General features: G+C 38.0%; 1 protein-coding gene across 1 annotated transcript; it reads right to left on the bottom strand.

Moving 5' to 3' along the window:
• Window positions 1-3,490: 3,490 nt before the first annotated feature.
• LOC149839218 (uncharacterized) lies at window positions 3,491-5,973 on the bottom strand. The gene is made up of 2 exons (XM_090002383.1): window positions 5,346-5,973; window positions 3,491-5,226 (listed from the first exon to the last, which is right to left on the bottom strand). The coding sequence occupies exons 1-2, from the start codon at window positions 5,412-5,414 to the stop codon at window positions 3,631-3,633; spliced, it is 1,665 nt and encodes a 554-aa protein (XP_089858509.1). The 5' UTR covers window positions 5,415-5,973; the 3' UTR covers window positions 3,491-3,630.
• Between the last annotated feature and the right edge of the window lie 15,807 nt (window positions 5,974-21,780).

Here is a 21,780-nt window from a genome sequence, read left to right as displayed (position 1 = left end):
ACAAGGCATTTTAGAGAATCCTATGCAATGTTGTTAGTATCAGAATCCCACCAGTATCGTTTGGCCAACGATTCAGGTGAATTCTTCCCCATACCGATTCTCAAGTGAATTTCTGAATCGGCTAAAAAATAATGAAAAATATTACATGTCAATCACAACGTGACACACGCGTTAAATCTATTAAAATAATATTAAAAATTAATTTTAAGTTATTTTTTATATCTGTTAAAAAATAACATATTCAGGTCAATATCGCATCAATTTTCTAGCAACAAGAAGTGTATCGTCAGATTCAGGCCGATGACAATGCCGAAGGAATGTAGGGGGTGTCAACAGGTCAGGTTTGGTTCAGACCCAGGTGAAACCATACTTGGACCAAATTGTTTGGGTATGATATCGGGTCCGAACCTGGGTTTAATCAGGTCTACTATAAGAGAAACCATACCCAAACCTGATAAGAACTACAAGAATCAGACCTGGTAAAATAATATTTTTATTATTACTTTTACATTGAAAATTTCACAAACTATACCCGGATCCATGTCTTCATCGAATTTTTGGGTTTGGACCCATGTCTTAATCGGGTCTTCTCATTCGTGTCACCGTACCCAGACCCTATAGGGTTTGGTCCGGGTAAACAGGCCAGTTGACACCCCAAATCCTATGAGCTTACCAGGATAAGGAATGCCCCATCTGTCTTTACAATTATAGGAATTGCAGTCCCTTGAAATATGGAAAGTATCCACCCTGGCTTCCCAACCTAAATTACAAAAGCTAACTTTATCTTCAAAAGAAATAAGGGCATTTAGAAGCATCTTAGTATTAATTTTATAGATTTTGTTTTTGCTATAACTCAGCCATCTGGTTTGAGGTCAGAAATCTTCTTTATGAAATTAGAAAAGGAAAACTCGCAATAATTTAAAAAAAAATCCTTCAGAAAATCGTTGAAAAACAGTGATATCTTTAAATTTTAAAAATATACAAAAATATATAAAAATATAAGAAAAACTTTGAAATATCAAAACTTATGTTTACACACACATATATCACGTTAATAACATGATATAGCGATAAAAACATGGTATTTTGAAAATAAATGATGTTATGAAAAAATGGCACTTTTCTTGGTGCAAGATAAATAAATAAATTCGCTGTCCAAAAAAAAGATAAAAAAAATGATGTTACCAACGAGTCCTCTGCTTGTTTGGTAGGAGCAGCTAGTGCAAGTCACCTTGTCTTGCGACATTGCAGGTTCAAAACCCAATGATATAATTGTATAAATGGTAGGGGTCTGCCTAACCCATAGTGACAAAATATTGCGAGATTTATGAAAATCTCATGATAATATCGCAAGAAATTGCCTGAAAGTTTAAGATGGTAATTTCTTGAGAGATTTTCAAAATATCATGAGATTTATGAAAAACATAAATACCACAATTTAAACATTATATTTACTTTTAAACGACTATTCATCGTGAAAACCCATGTATTTTTAAATAAATTTTATTAATATTTTTATATAAAAATGTATAATTTATATATTTTAATTTATTGTTTTATTACCAAGATTTTGAATAAACAAATGTGAGATTTATAAAAAAAAATCAATTCCTCACGGTTTTTTAAAAAAAAACAAGATTTTGCCGTTTTTAACGTTTGTCAATATAACCGCAGCTTGCCTTTCAAACAAAAAAGATAAAAAAAAAGGCTTTTTGTGACTATGCTTGAATGTCATATTAACCCGTCATAAAAACAGAGTTTTTTGTGATACCCAAACACACCCTTAGAGGAGAGCAGGTTGGTCATACAGCATATCATCTCAGAAAACCCACAGCAGACGTGTGCAGCAGCACAGAGACTCGACAGAGAGGGGGGCAATGGAAGTCAGAGATAGGCCTGACTTCCTCTGGCTGATGAGTGATGAGGATGAAGGGACGTGGCCTTCTTTTGGCAACACACGGCTTACCGATTCCCCAAAAACCAGCTCCCTCATTTAATCACCATGTCACCAACCCCCTTCTGTTCTTTGCCTCAGATTTTGGGGAATCCAGTTGGGTTCAAACTTCAGATAGCCATGATCTAAGTTTGGAAAAAGGCTCGGACCCAACTCAGCCCTTCCGGGTTTCTCTCTGGGTCTGTCTTAGTTGGGCTCGGTTGTGGCAGGGTGCTGTGCTGGGCATGAAAAGAACCCATGCCAATAGGGTCGCGAGCAGGGCAACTGTCTTTTCTAACAGGAATTTAAAGCACCTGCTGTAACAATCATGTTTTTCTTTTCTGCTTTTCAAAAGGTGGTGAACCAAATGATTCTTAGGATGCAAAAAGTATGAAGGGTTGTGAAAATCATAATTATGGTCCACTGTGAAATGTCACCAAACTCATTATTGTCATTGCATCAAACGATGGAAGGCGGGGGGAGGGGGGGTTTGCGTTCTTAATTGCCCCACCATTCTCCTTATAAGGACTCTCACACCCGGTGATAAGCTTGCATGAGTAAAGGACTTCTTTCACCAATAGCATTACTTGCAGCAAGGATCTTACTGTAAAAGAGAAGGGGACCCATATTGATAAACGCATCAGATTCATGAAATTAATCACATTGAACATGATCCTGGATATGATTCAGGAAAACCAAACTGAAGTTCTTGAAAAATGGTTTTATGGTGTTCAATATATAGGCAAGAATAAGCAAGAAGATTACCTTAAAATAACTTTATTTAAACAAGATCTTTTCACTACCAATAATGGGTTTTGCAAGAAAATAGTTTGTTAAACCCATAGATTTTTCAAGTTTATCCATTAATAGTTGCCATGTGTTCAGACGCAAGTGGATGGCTTGCCTGTTCTACAACAAGACAGGAAGTTGGCCTTTTATCTGAAGAGTGAAGGGCACAACTGCAGAGCTCTGTACTGTGTGGTGTTTTCAATACCAACTTACAGAGCAATCCCCTGCTTTATTAGGTAAGCTATGACAGCCACACAGAAGAGCAAATATCACAGCCTTCTTACAGAAAAAAGGCAACCAAACCAAAGAAAGGTTTTGAGAAGCCACCCAGATAACCGAGCCACAGTCAAGAAAACCCATAAGCTAAAAAAATTGATCACCATGTACTACTGCACCTAGGCCTAGGCGAAGCTCCAACCAACCATACATGAGTCTGCAAGACCAATTGATGGGCCCCTCATGCCAGTACAGACGAAGAATTAAAGCAACCCCACCCTAAATTCTCCCACCAAAAAAGCAGGAAGTCATCTCAGAAAGGAGTAAAACATCAGCATCAGTCATCCCTTTCAAACCGTTCCTCCCAAGACTCAAGAGCAACCCCAACAGAAACAGCAAAACTTCAAACAATACAATCCCACCTCACTTAAATGTACTCACCAACATCCAATCTCCCTCTCCTCGCCACCATTAAAGCCCAACCAAGCACAAGGATTGCGGGAAAATAGTACACACAGAAGAGCACAAGCACACAGACAAATACCAACCAACTCAGAAAATTTTTCGTTCTCTACATTATATTACCAACTAAAACACGGAAGAAAAGAAACAGAAGTAAAAGAAACCATAAGAAGCAAAAAATTTCTATCCGACGACTAAACGAATTTTATACAAAAGAGAAACAGCGAGCATCAGCAGCTCAGAGCTTCGTGAAGATGGTGCGCAGGATGGGAAAAACCCGGCGAGAGCAAGCCCCCAACGCCGGCAATTTCCCGGCAAAACCCGCCTGGAAACACAGCCACCGGTGGCGCCTTCTCCACCAATTCTTCCTTCGGATTGAATCTCGACGGGCAATTCACCGCTTCACGATCGCCACCATCCTTCCTAATCTCCACAGTTCTAGCCGCCACCGTGACGGTGGCAGCGGCAGCCACGGCAACTCTCTGCTTCTGCCTCTCGGCGGCTTCCCCCTCCATGATGGTGGCCATGACATGGGCGTAGGCCTTCTGGATCAGCCTGTAGAGCAGCACGGCCGACATCTTCGCCTGGTCCCTCACTGCGTCGACGTCACGCTCGTCGGCGAACTCGCAGCGGTCGATGAACCCTGTCGCCCGGTCCGGCCGGTGCCGGAGGCAGAGCAGCCGGTGGGTGCACTCGAGCTCGGACCGGGTGCAGCCGCGCTTGAGCCCCAGCAGTGCATGGTAGTCGACGGGCGCCACCGAGCCTGCCACCACCATCCGCTTCATCTCGGCGATCTTCCCGGCAACGTACCTCGAATTCGCGGCGATGTCGCCGGCGGCGAACTGGCCCCGGCGCTTCCACGCTGGGCCAGGGAGCTTCCGGTCGCGGAGGATGGAATCGTAGAGGAGCTTCAGGTGCTCAAGGTCCTGCAGGCTCTCGGTGAAGCAGCGGACGCTCTCCAGGAGAGACGCACGGGTGGAGAGGGCAGCCACACAGGTGGGGTCGAGGGCGAGAGTCCGGTTGCAGTCGGTGATTGACTCCGGAATCCGGCCAGCGGCCTGGTAGGCGGCCGCACGGTGCATGTAGCACTCGGCAATGAAGAACTGGGGGACGGCGCGGCGCGAGCCGTCGAGGATCTTCGAGAAGTGGCGGACGGCCTCTAATGGGATCCCGGCGTCGAGAGCCGCCAGCGCGGCCGCGCGGCGACGGAGGAGGAACTTCACGTTCGCGAGGAGCTGCCCGACGGTCTCGATCTCCTCAGCCGCGTCGGCGGCGGCGAAGACGTCGTCGGAGGAGAGAACGCTGTCGCGGCGGGACGCCGCGGAGGCGATCCGCTTCCCGGTCTGGAGGAGGATGAGGGAATCCTCCAGGAGGCCTAGGTGGGAGAGCGCCTGGCCGAGAACGACGTATCGCCAATGCTGCCGGCGGATAGCCCTCCTGTCGCCGGCCGGCGCCTTCCCGGCGACGATCCGGTGCTTGAGGTCGGAAACGGAGAAGCACCGGGTGAGCGCCTCCGCCGCCGTAAAAGCTGCAGAATTCGCTGGAGAGAGAAGGTTGAGGTTCTCGCGGGAATCGGAGGAAAAAGACGACGAGCCCGAGTCGTCGGGGAACCGGGCGGCGGCGGAAGGGATGTCGTCCCGGAAGAGCTCGGCGACGTCTCGGTATCGGCGGAGGCGGAGGAGGGCAGCAGCCTTGAGTTGCAGCGGCGCTTCCCACCGCGGGCAGAGCGCTATGGCCGCGTCCAGCAACCGCAGCGCCGCCTGCTTCTGCCCCTGATCCTGGCTCGTTAACAGCGCTCTCGCTTCCTTTACGTGACTCTCCGCCACCTATCCATTCTCATAACAGGTAATCAATAATCAGTAAAAACTCCCCTCTCTCTCTCTCTCAACTCTCCTGTTCAATTAATACCTAAGAAAGAAAGAAAGCATAAGAAAAGACACGAAACCTTTCGGTTAGTCATCCACCAGCGGCGACGTCGATCGGAGACCGACGGAAACAGAGACGAAGGCGTCATTTTGCTATTCTTTTACAGTCATCAACTTTTTCCTAACGAAAACCACCACCTCTTCTTCTTTCCCCTCCTCCTCCTCCTCCTCTTACTTCCCCCGCCTTATAACATCCTCCGTTGAAAACCAAACACTTCATTATCTTCTTCCCCGACAGAAAGAAACAACAAATTTAACAAGCAGCAATGCTAAACGCCGATCCACTGTTTCAGCTCCTCCGGCGCCTTAAAAAAGAGGGAGAGGCAGAGAGCTCAACAAAATTTGACTCTAGGGAGGCTTACTCCACAAGCAAAGGGGAAAGAAAACCCTTTCTTTGCTGCCAGATCTCTCTCTCTCTCTCTCTCTCTCTCTATCCCTCTCACAGTGTGCCTCTCTGTCTCGATAACAGCGAGGGTATATAAGGAGATGGTTGACTGGAAGAACCGGTAAAAGGGACGGGTATTGACCGGGGGAACCCGGTCACCTCCAGCCGAGATCACGGGCTGGACATGTAACTTGGGCAGTTGCTCCCCCTTCCCCCAGTTTTCAAATCTTTCCCATTATTTTTCTTCAACTACCCCCCGCCTCTGCCACAGCCCAACCGAACCTCTTATTACTTTCTCGCTTCCAGATCGGTATCTTCTCTCCCCCTCGAAATCGTCAAAATTGCACATTTGCCACAGCTCGATCTCGTGCAGCGGGCATTTTTTTTTTTAATTATAAATGAGGAGAGAGTGGGCTCCGCTTGTGTGGCAGGAGCGATCAGTGCACGTCACCTTGTGTTGGAACGTTGCAAGTTCGAATCACTATGGTATAGTAGTATAACTGGTAGGGGTCCGCCTAGCCCCAGCTTTCTCTATTAAAAACAAAAAAAATTTATTGACGAGAGAGCGCTTGGGAAATTTGTTGATGTTTTGGATCCGTATCTGGATGATCCGATCAGTTTAAAAAGGTTTCTTGGTTCGTAATTTTGCTATGAGAATCTTGCGATAATAGCACTAGAAATTACCTGAAAGTTAAAACGGTAATTTCTCATGATATTTTCAAAAATATCGCGCTATTCAACAAAACATAAATATCATGATTTAAACAAGATATTTATGTGTTTAATGGCTATTTATCATGAAAAATCCCGTGTTTTTTATTTTTAAATATTTTTATTTATATTTTCTTATACAAAGTGTTTTTTTATGTTCGTAATTTATTTTTAATTGCCGAGATCTTGTAAAAAATGCAAAATTTTTTAAAAAAATTTAATTCTCACGAGTTTTTGAATGCAAATCTTTTGTCGTTCTTAACTTACCAAACCTTACCAACTCTTGCATTTATCGGGTAATATAGAATCCAAATCTGATTAGTTAATTTGGTATATTTTACACAATGTTATCAGTATCGGTGGTGTGTATCGGCATCGTATCGGCACAAATTTGGCCTGAATCAACTATTTTGAATAAATATAAAAAATAACAAAATATTTTTTTATATTATAAGATTCTCTCGCATCTTATATTGAATAAATATAAGATGTGAGAGAATTGTTTACGGTGGTTTGGACATATTCGGCGAAGGCCTAATGATGCTCCAGTTAGAAGGTTGGAGAAATGAGATAATATATTAGTTAAAAGAGGTCGGGTAGGCCTAGGACGACTTGGATGGAAATGATAGGAAAGGATACGAATGCTTTGAACCTCATCGAGGATATGGCATTTGATAGAAATGATTGAAGGAAAAGGATTCACCAAAATGAATTTCTTTTTTGGTTCATATCGCTGACCCCAATTGTTTTGGGATGAAGGCGTAGTTGTTGTTGTTTGTTGTTAAAATAGTTTTAACACGTGTCACGTTATGATTGACATGTAATATTTTATTATTATTTTTGGGCCCATACAAGACGATTCAGTTGAGTATGATACCAATACCCCGATACTGAGAAACATTGATTTTACACCGAATCGAAGGTTTCGATTCGGCTGTAAAACTCATCGTCATGGAGCCTTATCCGAACTAATTGGGGTTGGGTAGACGGAAAACTATATACTAAAAATGAATCCGATTGTTAAGGGAAAGCTACGAAAATGGATCCAAATTTGGTGGGATATTCGACTCGAATATCTTTCAGTTTCCAAAAATACCCTCCGGATAAAGATGGAAAAACTGTACGAACGGATAAGAGGAAGATGGTCAAATCCAGTCAAACAACAAAACCGTCAACATTGAGAGAACGGGAACAATTTCGTCATTCTAGTGGGGGCCGCTTGTCTCGTAGGCCAACTCAGACTGTTCCCTTTCCAGTTTCCCATCCCGAACCGCTTTAATGAGCACGTGACCTTAATCCTACATGGAATATTTCACGGTCATGATTGCCACGTCATTAAATGAAACCCAATGCCAGCTCGCCATGTCAGCGACTATCGTACGTCGGGCCCACCAAAAGTCACCCTCTTCACGGCTGCTGCGGCCAATGGGACACTTCCCCACGGCTGACATTGACCAATGGGCGTCAAGCTTTTTGGTAAGGGCGTGGGCCCCATGGACCTTGTCGAGAAAGAGACCCAAATGGGTCGGAGTTCCAAACATGATCCGAATTAGATTTTTGGATATGGAAAATGTATATCTGGATCTGGATCTGGATTCCCGATGTACTGTAAGTATTTTTTTTCTTGTTGGATATGTGTCAGGATAAACAAATGTGGACAAGGATAAAATCAAGTCTAAATAGGGATGTAAACAGTTTGGATCCAATTGGATGTGGCAAATACTGGATCCGACTAACCTTACATTGGCTGATTGGGGTCGGATTTTTTATCAGATTTGGATGGAGAAAAGCTCATACTTAATCTGATTATATATATATATATATATAATCATATTCTATAGCAAATGATCGATTTAGTAAGAATCCACACTTGGATCATGTGTTTTTGATGAAAAAAATGATGTTTGAAGCCTCAAAAATTTATAAAGATTTTGGACAGTTGATTTTTTTAGAACTTTATAAAAAAACCACCCATGTGTTGGAATCAAACTCTTCAAGGGCTGATCCCTAGATCACATATGTATGGTCAGAATTTTAAAATAAATTTTAAAAAGCCCAAAAACCCATTTAGCACGCGCCAAATTACTCTCTATATATATTTCAATGTTGAGTTAGCAAGTTCCAGTAAATGGGGCCATTAATAGCACAGCCAATTATAATATGGACGTATTATAATATAGTGACCAGACCAATTAATATAAATCTAACCCGCCTTGTCAATTTGTACAGTGTCTTCACGTCAATCAATACCATAGTAACAAATATCCGTTAATAATATGATATAATTGGGATCCTTCACTTTCTTTAACCAAGAACCGTACTGTTTTCGTGATAATTAAGTTTCTGATGTTCCTTGCTTCATAATCAAAGCCACCATGTCTGTTCCTCTTAATCATATATGCAAGCAACCTTCCCTTGATTAGTGGTTTTAATTGAAACAAACAAGACCACCATACATGTTCTCCATTATTTGTAGTTATGACTTTAGGGCCTGTTTGGAATCTCGGCGTTGGGATGGGCGTTTATGCATTTGGGATGGGAAGTGAGGCCCTTTCTCCTTTGTATTTACACTAAAAGGATGATTTGGTTCAGCTGCCACTTCCTCAAATGCAAAAACTCCATAAACGCCCATCCTAGCTACCGATCCCAAACAGGCCCTTAAGGTCGTGTTTGCGTCATAGGACAAACACGGCACTGACAGGATGATTAGCATTTGTTCTGGACTTTCGAGTTGGGCATGTCCTATGCTGCGGTTTATAAAGTGCCTACATAAGGCATATTTTGTGCTGTCTTGAACACCGCACACCCTGCGTGTCAAACATGGAACAACACCTAGGCAGGGACTAGTCGGTCCTTACATGGGTGTGTCCCCCTTATCAAACACACGCTAAGAAGGCGATTGGTTGGCTACAGCTAAGCCGCATTTGTTTAGGACCTGTGAGTTGCACCACATGATGGATGTAACAAAAGCAGGACAAGGTACTCCGTTCAACGTTTGTTTCGGATGGACAACAAGTTGTATTTTTTGTGTCTTTAATTAGATTTTTTTATGTTGTGCGGACAACTTGAACACATATGAATTCACATATCTTCGTTTTGGATCGTACGGCCCGATTTGCCCCACTATATGAGTGTTTTAACATGTTATTATGGTTTTTAGCCCTGAATATGGATCGCATATTGGATCTAAATATAAAAAAATTGTTTAAAATTAAAAAATAAGAATTAATATTTTTTAATATATAAATGCTTTAATCAGTGTCATATTGGATCTAATTATGAAAGATTATCAAGAAATTATGGATTTTAACCCTAAATATGGATCTTAAATTGGGTCCAAGTACAAAAAAATGTTTTAAATTTTGGGTAATTTGAGAAAATAACAAGAATTCATATTTTTTATATTCAAATGCAAAACCCATAAATAAATCATAAAATGAAAAATACAATAAAATAAATTATAAATAAACCCAAAAACCTTAAACTATAAAAAACCATAAAATCAAAGAAATTATAAATAAATCATAAAAAAACCCTAATTCAAAACCTAATCAAAGAAAAACAATCTTAATCAAGTACAAAAAAAAAGCTCTATTCCAATTAACTATATGAAACCCTAATTAAAGAAACTTGATTCAAAGTCATAATAAAAAAAAATCAAATAAAAAATTTCTCTAATCAAATTAAGCATCAAAAACCTTAATTAAAGATATTTAAAACAAATCCCTAATCAAAGAAAATAAAAAAAGTCCTAATCAAATTAAGTATCAAAAGACCGAACTAAAGATATTTGATTCAAAGTCTTAATAAAAAAATCATAAGAAGAAAGTTCTAATAAAAGAAAATCAAAGAAAAAAAGCCCTAATCAAATAAAAGAAAAATTATAATAAAACTAAATATAAAAAACCTTAACTAAAAAAAATTGATTGAAAGCCCTAATAAAAAAATTTCTCATACAGAGCCCTAATAAAAAAAAGATGAAAAACAAGAAAAAGGAGAGAGAAAAAGAAAGTGGAACTAAGAAAAAGGGGGAAGAAAGAAGAAAATGAAGGGAAGGGAGAGAGGGTCGGGGGTAAAACCCCCTTCCGCACATTTTTTTTTTGTTACCAACGTCATGTTCTCAGCGTAACAAGGAAAAGGGGGAGGGGTGGAACAGTGTTTATGCCCAGTGTTTGACGGGCACGGTGCCCCCACATGACGTGCGAGAGACACCATCAAACATGCTTTAAAGATGCATTTGAGAGACTTCATCCTCATATTCAAAGTTTTGATCATCTTAGATTCTCACTTTTTGAAGATCTGAAATACATATTTGAGGTGAAACAGATGGATCATTGGCCCGACCCGAAGCCTGGGGAGGGCTAGAGACCCTTGATTTTCAAAATCTGATCCCTAGGCATTCAAACGCAGTATAAGTTGTTTTGTACATATGGCTGTTAATGGTAAAAATTTTCGTACATAATATTTCCCTCCAAACAAAAAAAAGGATCATACATAGCATGCAACTTTGTGGTCAAGCGCTCATGAATGCCATTTATTTTTCCATATTTTTTATTATTTATAATTGGAGATTAAATGTTTAACTTTAAATGCAAAAGCATGCACAGAGTGGCTGCCAGCATGGATCTACACGTCAACGACTCTATGCCAGCTTGGGGCCTATGATAAAATGACATGTTTCAACGATGGCCAAAACGTCAAGCTCTATTTCAAGAGCTTGCAAAGGATTGTTCCCTTAGAAAGAGACATAATATCAAATGGGGATATGGGTCACCAATGTTTAGGGCTTGACTTTAGGTCCTGAAAAAGAGACTTCAATTTGCAGCCTAGGCATACTGTGGCACTGCATTTTTTTTTTTAAATTTCTTTTAGAACAATTTTGTGTTCTATGGATTTGTTCCTCCGATTCACTTTCATTTCTACTACCCTTATTTGTTTATTTACTTTTGTTAGTAATTGTAAAAAAGCAATGTTGTCAGGAATCGTTTGGCCACACCGATTCCGCTGTATCGGCCGGATACCGATAAGTATCGGCCCAAAATTAATAATAAATTATTACATATCAATTGTGTTAAAACTATTAAAATAATATTAAAAATTAACTTTTAGTATTTTTTATATGTATTAAAAAATAGTTGATTCAACTATTTATGCCGATATGATGCATGAAACTGATAACATTGGTAAAAAAGGGCTAATCTAACATTAAACTGGTTGTGTTTATACCATTAAAAGAATGCTACTTTTGGAACTGCAAGGCTACTTTTTAGGCATTAAATTTAGAGAATTGAAAAGTAACACTTTTTTCAAAAACTAACTTCATGAATCTATCATATTTACCTTTTTAACTACAAAAAGTAATCATACATTTTATAAAATATTATTTTTAAGGGTATTTTAGTTATTTTAATATGATTGAATTTATTTAATGTTAAACACAACTAGTTTAATGTTAGTTTATGAGTTAATTTAACATTAAATTAGTTATGTTTAATATTAGATAAATTTAACCATATTAAAATACTTTTAAAAAACTAATAGTTTTTAAAATATATTAGGTCAAAAAGATAAATTTGATGAATTTATAAAGTTACCTGTTTGAAAAAAGTGTTTGACATTTCAATTCCAATTCAAAAGACCTACCCAAAAAGTAGCCATGCACTTTTTAAAAGTATTGCAGTTATTTTTATAAGGTTGAATATATCTAATGTTAAACTCAAATAGTTTAATATTTGATTAAATTTTATATATATATATATATATATATATATATATATATATATATATATATATATATATATATATATATGGGTTAAAGTTTGATACTTTGAGGGAAAGAAACCCCTAGTAAAAAATTGTAATATCTTTTATTTTTTAATTTATTTTGCACATGTGATCCTCCAAATGTCAACTACATTTGAGTAAATAGAAATAGGTACTTGGATCATGTTATTTCAACGTATTGTTAAAATTTGACAAGGGTTAAAAAATCAACATACATTGTACCAAATTTTTTAATATTTATAAATCATATTTACATCAATAAAATATAATACAAAATCAATTCTTACTATTTGACCATGCTGAACTTATCTATTAGGTTAGATTTGGATAAAACAACCTCCCACTTTGAGTTCCAACTAGGTGGTTCTTTACCCATGAAGGTATATATATTTGGTACAAATGATTGTACCAGCAAACTAGTTTGAATGTCATGATTGTGAGTTGTTGTTTTGACACAATCTAACCACATAGATGTGTTCAACATGCTCGATTCAGTAGGAATAAACTCTTGGATAATGTTTTTTCGACGAAAAAAACATGTTTTTTTGAGTCAAAAAATTTATGCCTTCCTAGCCATTGATTTTTGGATCACTAGCAAACCTGTATATATGACAGATTTCAGCAATCCAAAAACCAGGTTCCACTAAAAAACATATAGATCACATTTATGACGTTAGATATGAGAGAAAAAAAAAACAATCGAGTGTCATCCCATTTACTAGGTCATTTGCACATACAAATGAATGTAGCGAAAACTTAACCCATTATATATATATATATATATATATATATATATATATATATATATATATATATATATATATATGTGTGTGTGTGTGTGTGTGTGTGTTCTCTTGATAAGTTGGTATTCAGTATATGGGCTCATAAAAGATGTGTGAAGTAAGTTGGTATTCAATATATGGGCCCATAAAAGATGCGTGAAGCAGAATGGCTGATGTAATAACCAGTCTTTTTTTTAATGAAGATTCCCTCCCTAAGGTATATACCGTCAATGATATTCAATCCTCCATCATGGAATTACAAATACTTTCATTTTTCTCTGCCCACTCACTATTTATGTCAACAATGGGAGTCATGAGTAGTTATTCTTAATTAATTAAGCATGGATTAATTAATTAGATACCAATTGATCAGTGACAAATCATAGAGCTTTTATTGGCTGCTATTCAAAGTTCAGAGAAGGTCGTGGGCCCAACAATCATTGAATAGGGTTTCGTTAGGTTTGAGTTGGATGGGTACTGATCAAGGCCCGGAATGCTAAATTAGAAAGAGTTAAGAGTGCTCTTACAAAGTTGACAAGGACATGACAGACTTTGGAGCCCAGCATGAACAGGATGGCTCATCACAAGCTGCCAGCATGAACTTTCCTAGCCTGTCCCCACTTGGATCAAAAGTCCAGTACCAGGCCCAATTTTTGGACCTTGGTAATCCTTCCATGCTCTTAATTTGGCCCATATGTTTTTGGGTCCTATGGGGATTAGGATCCGGACCCACAATTTTGGCAGCTGAGAATTTGGATTCATGTGTCAAAATTGGACTTATCTTAGACAACTTCTAGGGATGTAAATGGTTCGGATTCGTGTTGGAGGTAGCTCATACCAAAGCTGACTAGCCCGATATTGGTTATTTGTATTTGGATTCGGATGGATACAAGGTAATACCGTATCCGACTAATTACATGTAATCAGATTTGGATAGCTGTCGGAACTCGGTATCTATCATATTTGGTAGCAAAATTCTAAACCAAATCTGGATCTAATTATTAGTGGGGATTCTATTTCAGTTTTACTGAATGCGACTAATCCGAGTCGAAATTCGGGTCAGATATCGGATAACAACCGCTCAGTTTAGGTCCCTACCAACTTGCACCAGGTTTAGAGAGTTCGGACACTTGTTGACAGTTTGGATGACAAGCAATCTAGTGGACCAAGTAGTGTTTTAATTTTAGCTGGTAACCTGCTGGCAGCTGATACTTGTTTAAAATATGATGGTTGACTAACAGTAATGATAATCCCTTTTTTAGTTAACTATTTATATAAACCAACGTTTTAGTTGCATTACTGTCATTATTATTTTTTAAATTATGATTTAATATTGAACTTCATGTCCATTTTGCTGACTAATCCACCAATTATGTGTCATTATTAATAAAATTTTCTAACTCATGATTTTGATGGCCTTTATAATTCTTTCATTTTGGTTTATTCGTGATATATCATAAAACTAATGAGTAGGACATGGATACAAAGTTTGCTCGGTATCTTTTAAATTACTTATTTTCCATTTTATTGAATTTGTGCATCATATCATGTTTGTTTAAGATTGTTCTAAAAAAATCGTATTTTTTTAAGACTGTTAATATGAGTCCTATGCTTCCAACACTTACAATTTTTTAAGACTCTGGTTAAGGCCATAGTCCCAAACTTCATTCTAAGAAATATCTCACAATAATTTTCAAAATTTTAGTTTTTCTCAAGAAAATGTGGGAAAATATTGGTATCTATGAAAATGTATTAAACATATAGACAATATAAAGAATTGCAAAAAACCATCTTTATCGCATTAATAATGTGCTAAAATCACGTTAAAAATGTGATATTTTCAACATACCATTATTTTTATCTCAAAATATTGTGTTGCTTTTTGTAAAATATCAGCTACTTTTATTCTTTTAAAATCCAGATATTTTCAAAATATCGGCAATATACTGGAATATCAGTTGGTCTCATGCCTATAGATTCTATGTTTAGGTTGGTACCTCGATGGCATTGCCGTGCAGCAAAGTTTAGTGCAGTCCAGTGTGACAAATATCGCGAGATTTTCATAAATCTCGCGATAATATCGCGAGAAATTGCCTGAAAGTTTAAAATGGCAATTTCTCATGAGATTTACAAAATATCGCAAGATTTATAAAAAAAACATAAATACCGTGATTTAAACACGATATTTATGTTTTAAACGGCTATTTATCGCAAAAAAATCATGTATTTTTATTTTTAAATATTTTTTATTAATATTTTCTTATAAACATTATTTTTTAATTAATTTTTTTATTGCCAAGATTTTGCCAAAAAAACACGAGATTTATGGATTTTTTTTCAATTTCTCACAAGTTTTTGAAAAACCAGAAATTGCCGATAAAAACGTTTGTCACTGTGGTGCAGACCACTCGGCCAATACTGGTTTTGCTCGTACTTGCTATCAATGCTTGGTTTCTGAGCCTGGTGTCGGCCCGCACTGCACCAGACCCTGTTACAGGGCATTGAACTCAAATAGGCTTGTTTGAGTATGCATATTTCCGAATGCAGATTTACTCATATCTTGTGATTAATGCTTTGTATTGGATCCTGAAATAAGCTACAAGTCTTTGTTCCATCTTGCAATTAATGCAATCTATGTAATCCTGATGAAGGCCATGCCTGCGGCTTGCTATTAATGATTTGTACTGGCCCCTGGTGCAGGCCATTGAAACCAATTATTATTATTATTATTATTATTATTTGCATACATTCTTCGGCTTAGCTTTGCCACCGAATTTGCTTCTTGTGTATTCAATATGAGGTTAACATTGCTGTTTCTACTGCTGCTGCAAGGGAAAAAATCACCTTTGCAAAGGCTGATTCTTTAAAGAAGCAATGAAAGCTATTATGAAATATTGCAACTTACAAATGTGGTTAAAAATCATCAAGATGGTATTAGATAAAGGCGTTGGAGATTGAAGGCTTGACCATGTTCTAGATAAATGTTTGTGGTTTTTGTAGATTGTGATCACCAATATAATTAAAAACAGTGACAATCTTATTGTTTGTAGATGTTAAGAGTTAATGAAATTGGTTTAGTTTTATGACACCAAAGTGTTCCCTTGAAGACTTTGTTAGCACTAAAGGTCATCATTTTATGGTTTGTGCCAATTTATTTATTTTTTTGTATAAAGGAGTTTTGGCAAGCAGATTCGAAATGCAGTTGCTGATTTATTTTGGTTCCTTGTCTGATAGTTTTTCATATACATGATGCATCATGAAAATACTGTGAAGTTCTTAGTTTAGCATCTGTTCTTTGTGAGAGATTACATACAAATGGGTGATCTTCATAAAGGGGACCAGACCGTCTAACGAAGGAATGTCCAAAATCTACAACCAACATCATTATCGCGGATATTATCTACTAAATGGGAGCCTTTTGCAGGAGTCCTCTTACTCTTACAGAAGGCCACACTTTTCTGTTATTGGTGTTTTATCTAATCAAGAAAGCCTAGACTCAAGGCTCATCCAAAACGTGTAACTCTGTATATAAATTCATCTAGTGGAAAGACCTCACCAGTGAAAGAGATTGTGAGGTCTATCGCGGACTTAGGATCTTCTTGATCCGAACCACGTAAAATCGTGTCACTCTAAGTGTTCTCGCGTGTTATTGTGGACGTGTGCTCGTTTAATTTCAACTCAAAAACCATTTTTTCTTTGCATTACAAAATATTGGTGCATTGTAGGGCCATTGATTTTTAATGTTATTGAAAAAACATGTCTAAATATCAGAATGTCATACATCTAAAATATGTTGCTTACGAAACAAGACAAAGGGATTTATTTAGGAACTGATCCATGAAACACTTTTTTTTATTTATAAAGATGCTGGGGGTAATTATCTCGGTAGACCCCTACCGGTTCACTGAGATGAGAATAATGAGTATTACATATCCATCCTAGTTGGGGACCAGTCAGGTGGTTTGTCTTTCCGTATGGTACATTGATTTACCACTGCAAGGTAAGCTAAAGATTTAGCAGTATAGCTACAAGATTTAGAAACTCTAACCACATGAACTTGCACAAACTTGAACAAAGCATCTAACAACTCTGGATCCACCTGCCCCAAAGGGGTTTGGCGCAGTGGGATGGGGTCTACCTAGGCCGCTAGGTAGGCAGTCTAGGTTCAAATCCCATGGGTGTCACTCCTTGCGCAAGCCAAAGCATCGTGACTCTCTGGGGTAAGGGGTAAGCCCACAGAGTTTTACGCTGTCAGGACAGTGATTGTAAGTATGGCAGGCAGAGCCAGCGCGGCTAGGTCTTTGATCCTAAGAGGGTTTCTCCATGTAAATATAAAAAAAAAAACTCTGGATCCACCAGTCTGTGTCAACCTATACCTTCCAGCTGAGCGGTTCAATCATCATTGGTTGTAGAATTTGGATCATCCATAAATTGGAAGGTCATCCTTTCATCTTTACATATGGAATTGACATGCAATTGTACTAACTTTTGTATTATCTATTTCCTCCTTTTTCTTTTCTTATGGTCCAGAAGGGGATAAAAAACCCACTCAAAATCCCAAAGGACACCTGCATGCATGGCATAAAGCATCACCACAATCTCATTCATTAGATAAGGCAGTAAAAAGAGAAAAGGAAAAACATTACTATTCTCCTTTCATTCATAAACACAAAGTACTGTCCTTATATTTGTCTTTACAACTGCCAGTGATGAATTCATGGTGAAGGATGAGAGTTGGTTGGAAGGGTTAGCATTGTGCAAAGCTGGTTGAATAAGTTCCTTTCTTGTAGTAAATTATTGCAACTCACCCCTTTATAACACTTTCTTACACCATGGATTGCTTCCAAGATGTGCAAAGAAAAAGCCAAGTTTGACAATGCAGTAGTTGGAACAATTCCATAATTCTAATCAATAGATATCATTAATATGTAGGTCAATTATTATTAAGATGAACTGGACTTCCAGGGAAGGGCTGTTAGCCCTAAAACATGGGCCATTAGGGCCATGTGCTTCATGTGAGGCTGATGGAGGGATTGAGAGATGTGGGCCCACAGGCATCAAAAGTGAACTGTTATTAAACCTAAAGAAATAAAAGTGAAGTGCTGTTTCTCTACCTGGTCTTCAAGAAAATAAGGAAAAGCAGCTCCTGGTTTGGTATGATTTAATTAGGCAAACTTCAGTTTTCAAGGAACAAGATTGTTGGATAAGGAACACACTTCCCCAAGAATTATTCCAAGCAATGGAGTGAAAAAAGGAAAACCACAAGGTTATGAACCACCTCCTCCACAAGATAAGTATTTTTCACATGTATGTGCTTCTTTTTAGCATTTTCTATAAAGTTGTCTCTGGACTCTTCTTCCACCTGCCACAGCCTCTCCTGCTACTCATGAATCATGTCATTAGCTTGGTAGAGGAGCTATATAGCTCTATTGTCACGTAGAGGCTATTTATTGACATTGGCTCTTGCAAGCAAGAAACAAGCTGAAATGAACAAAAAGCCATGAAATATATGAAGACATGGGGTACATGTCAAAATCATAGTAAAAAATCTTGTTATCTAGATTTTTGCAGAAGAGTAAAATCTTATGATAAATAAAAAAAAAATCTTAAAAAATTATTAGCATATTTTGAATTTAAAAAGATATAATAAAATTTATAAAATGTATAAAAATATAGGAAAAATTAAATATACAAGAATACATATAAAGATTATGAATACTGCATTAATAATGCAATAATATCATGATATTTTCAAAATAAGTGATATTTGAAAATATTATTTTTTTCAAGATTGTGTCAGTTTTTTCAAGAGATTTTAGAAAAATGGCCAGTATTTGTGACTATGGTCAAAATGATTCCGGTGCAAATTAAGTAGCTAGGAGGCAACTTGAACTTCATGAACTCAGTTTCACCTGATCCCAAACTTACCATAAGGGTTACAAACTCGAAAGGAAGCACATTGGCAGAGTAACTTAAGGAACAGTGAAAAAGATAGTATTCTCTAGGAACCTTACAGATTTTATGCTGCTGCTTTTGCATGGTGTTCATATCTAAGTGGCCCTTTTGAGCTTTAAAAAATTGCTTTTTTAGTAGTCTGTCTAGACTGAGCCCATAGAGCCTAGGGCTATCTTGGGAAAATGAATTACTTACAAACCACTCACGTTCTATTGAGCCATGAGTGCATAATGTTTGTTCCATGCATGACAAACAAGAAAGAAGAAAGTAAAAAAAGTAGAAGGAAAAGGTGAATGATTAAAGCTCTACAGAAAGTTAAAGGATGTGGTCCAAAATACCAAGTATTATTTGCATAAGTTGAGGTGAAAATGGGAACCAACATTGGAAGATAAACCTCTTATTGGAAGCGTACACTGCATGATTGAGTCTTTAAAGTGGTTCTGCCAAGAAAGAAAAGAAGGGTTGAGAAAGAAAGAGAAAGAGGAAAAGACTATAGGTATTTCTAAAAATGAGAGAGCCAAATGGACAACTCACTCAATTATGGCTCTACCAAGTGATAATAAGAATGCCCATAACCGTTTGGCTTCCTCTGAAATTGACATATACCAAAAGGATGCAATACATAGTTACATACAATAGAGGAGCCATGAAAATTTGGTAGAAAGAAAAATTGGGGTTCATATATCTGTAAATAGTAGAAAGAAAATTTAGTTTTATTCTTAATATCTTGGAAGTGATGGCCCCCTTAATCACTTATAGATTATTACCTTTCCTCTATCTTAGGAAGGTAAAAGGTTGGCCCACGTACCTGCCCAATGAGAATCCAAGTCACCCTCTTTAATGGGGCCAATAACATCAATGACCCATATACCTATGTGTCAATTTCACTTTGAATTCCATTATTATTAATTCTTGTATTTTTTAAGGGACGTCTGTGAAACTATCACCCTAGGGAAGCCTCTTCCTACGAAAGGGCCACTTTGGAGGGAAAGTGCTTTCCTATGGAGGGAGGTATGAACTCATTTTGATAGGAAAGCTGCTTTTTTGCATTTATTATGTGAATCTTGCCACATATATATTTCTCATGAACATGTTTGTTTCATCGTAAGAGTCCCTTTTACTACCAAAGAGAGCCTTTTTCATTGGAAATGGCATGAAACAATGTCCCTTTAATGTCTGATTGAAGTTAGAGAAACTGCCCAGACCGGCACTTAAATACTATCGTATATAACGCTTAGGGCCTGTTTATTTCAACTTGTCAGCAGGAATTCCGCTACATGGGAAAGGTCTGCCCCGAGAAGGTCATTCCCCTCCCCCTCGGGAAAAGCATGCCTATTCACATGGGAAACGGCTTGGCAGACCCTGTCTCAACAAGTTGGAAAACATTTTCACTAGAAAACATGTCTTAGGGGAAAATCTGGGGATCTCACCATGGTGCCATGTGGGTCAACCACTTTCTTGTGGGACCTTTTTGTTTTCCGTCCCATGGGAAAACAGCCCTTTTCCCATGGGAAAGGGCCATTTCACTGTGAAACAAATGGCCCTTTATTAAAAATAGCGGACCAACAATTTCCTCATTGTTGCAATCTCAGCGCCGCTGCATAAAAGATGCCCTCTATTTCTAATATCTAAATGTTGCAATAAAAATAATTATATAGCAATATCCAAATATGCTTGTAGTTGAAATGAGTAGGGGTCGCTGCCTACTCCTATCCAACATTTTAGTTGTGGGTTGTTTATTATTATTATTTTCAACAGAGAAAGCTGGCGTTAGGCAGATCCCTACCAGAAATACAACCATACCATTGGGATTCGAACTTGCAATGTCCCAACACAAGGTGACGTGCACTAGCTGCTCCTGCCAGACAAGGGGAGCCCCGTTGGTGGGTCTGTTAATTAATTGCTAATTCAAAACTAACAACTTAGAATACTCTTATCGTTTTTAGTTTTAGTTTGAGATTTCTTTTTCAGACAAAACTGACAGTCATGTGCTCAGCTCTCTCTCTCTCTCTCTCTCTCTCTCTCTTGCAATTTGATGCATGGGATTCTATAAAACTGGCCCCAACAACATGGATTCCTAGTAATTAGTTACCTTTTCTTTGTTTCTTCTGACTTGTTTTTTAAGAATTGGTCCAAGAATTATATATTTCTAGGAATGTTTTTGGTGCTCGTAGGCTTAACAGATCCAGTCTGGTGCATTGGACTTCCCACTGGCATCCTTGCATTCTTTAGCAATCTTAATATTCCAACTGTTTGATACCCAAGGGGTTTGGCATAGAGGGATGGGGCTTTGACCGTTTGACGGGCAGTCTAGGTTCAAATCCCATGGGCATCACCCCCCGCGTAGGATGAATTAGCTTGGCAACTCCTTGAGGTCGAGGGATAAGCCCTCGGAGTTTTATGCCGATATAGATAGAGACTGTTAATATGGCAAGCTGAGCTAGTGCGGCTAGGTCTCTGCTCCTAGGGCAGTTTTTTTGAGTAAAAAAAATTATTACAACTGTTTGAATTCTTTAATTAGTTATCTGCTGCTGAAAGTTTGTTGTTTGTATTGGAGAATGATTGGTTTCTCGTGTATGTGACCCTAAACCAAGGTGGTCGGACTAGGAAGCGAAAGCCAGAAACAATACAAAAAGCAGAAGCGAGAAGCAATGCATTTTAAAATGTATAGGAAGCATCGAATGAAGAATAAAAAAACAATATAAAAATTGAATGGGAATCAAAATGGAATGAAAAATAAAACTAAAATAAAACGTGATTATTCTTAAATTTCATGATTTTTTTAGTTTAAGATTTAAATTTTTAACAAAATCTAAAATTGATGGTTGCCAATTTAGA

Source organism: Nuphar pumila, chromosome 4, assembly GCF_984573655.1.
Source record: "Nuphar pumila chromosome 4, dmNupPumi1.hap1.1, whole genome shotgun sequence".
Classification (NCBI taxonomy): Eukaryota; Viridiplantae; Streptophyta; class Magnoliopsida; order Nymphaeales; family Nymphaeaceae; genus Nuphar; species Nuphar pumila.
This window is presented reverse-complemented; position numbering and strand designations above follow the sequence as displayed.

Coding starts and splice junctions, on each gene's coding strand:
- LOC149839218 (XM_090002383.1), bottom strand. CDS start 5,414: ATGACGCCTTCGTCTCTGTTTCCGTCGGTCTCCGATCGACGTCGCCGC. Junction 5,227..5,345: donor GGTGGATGACTAACCGAAAG/GTTTCGTGTCTT, acceptor GAGAATGGATAG/GTGGCGGAGAGTCACGTAAA.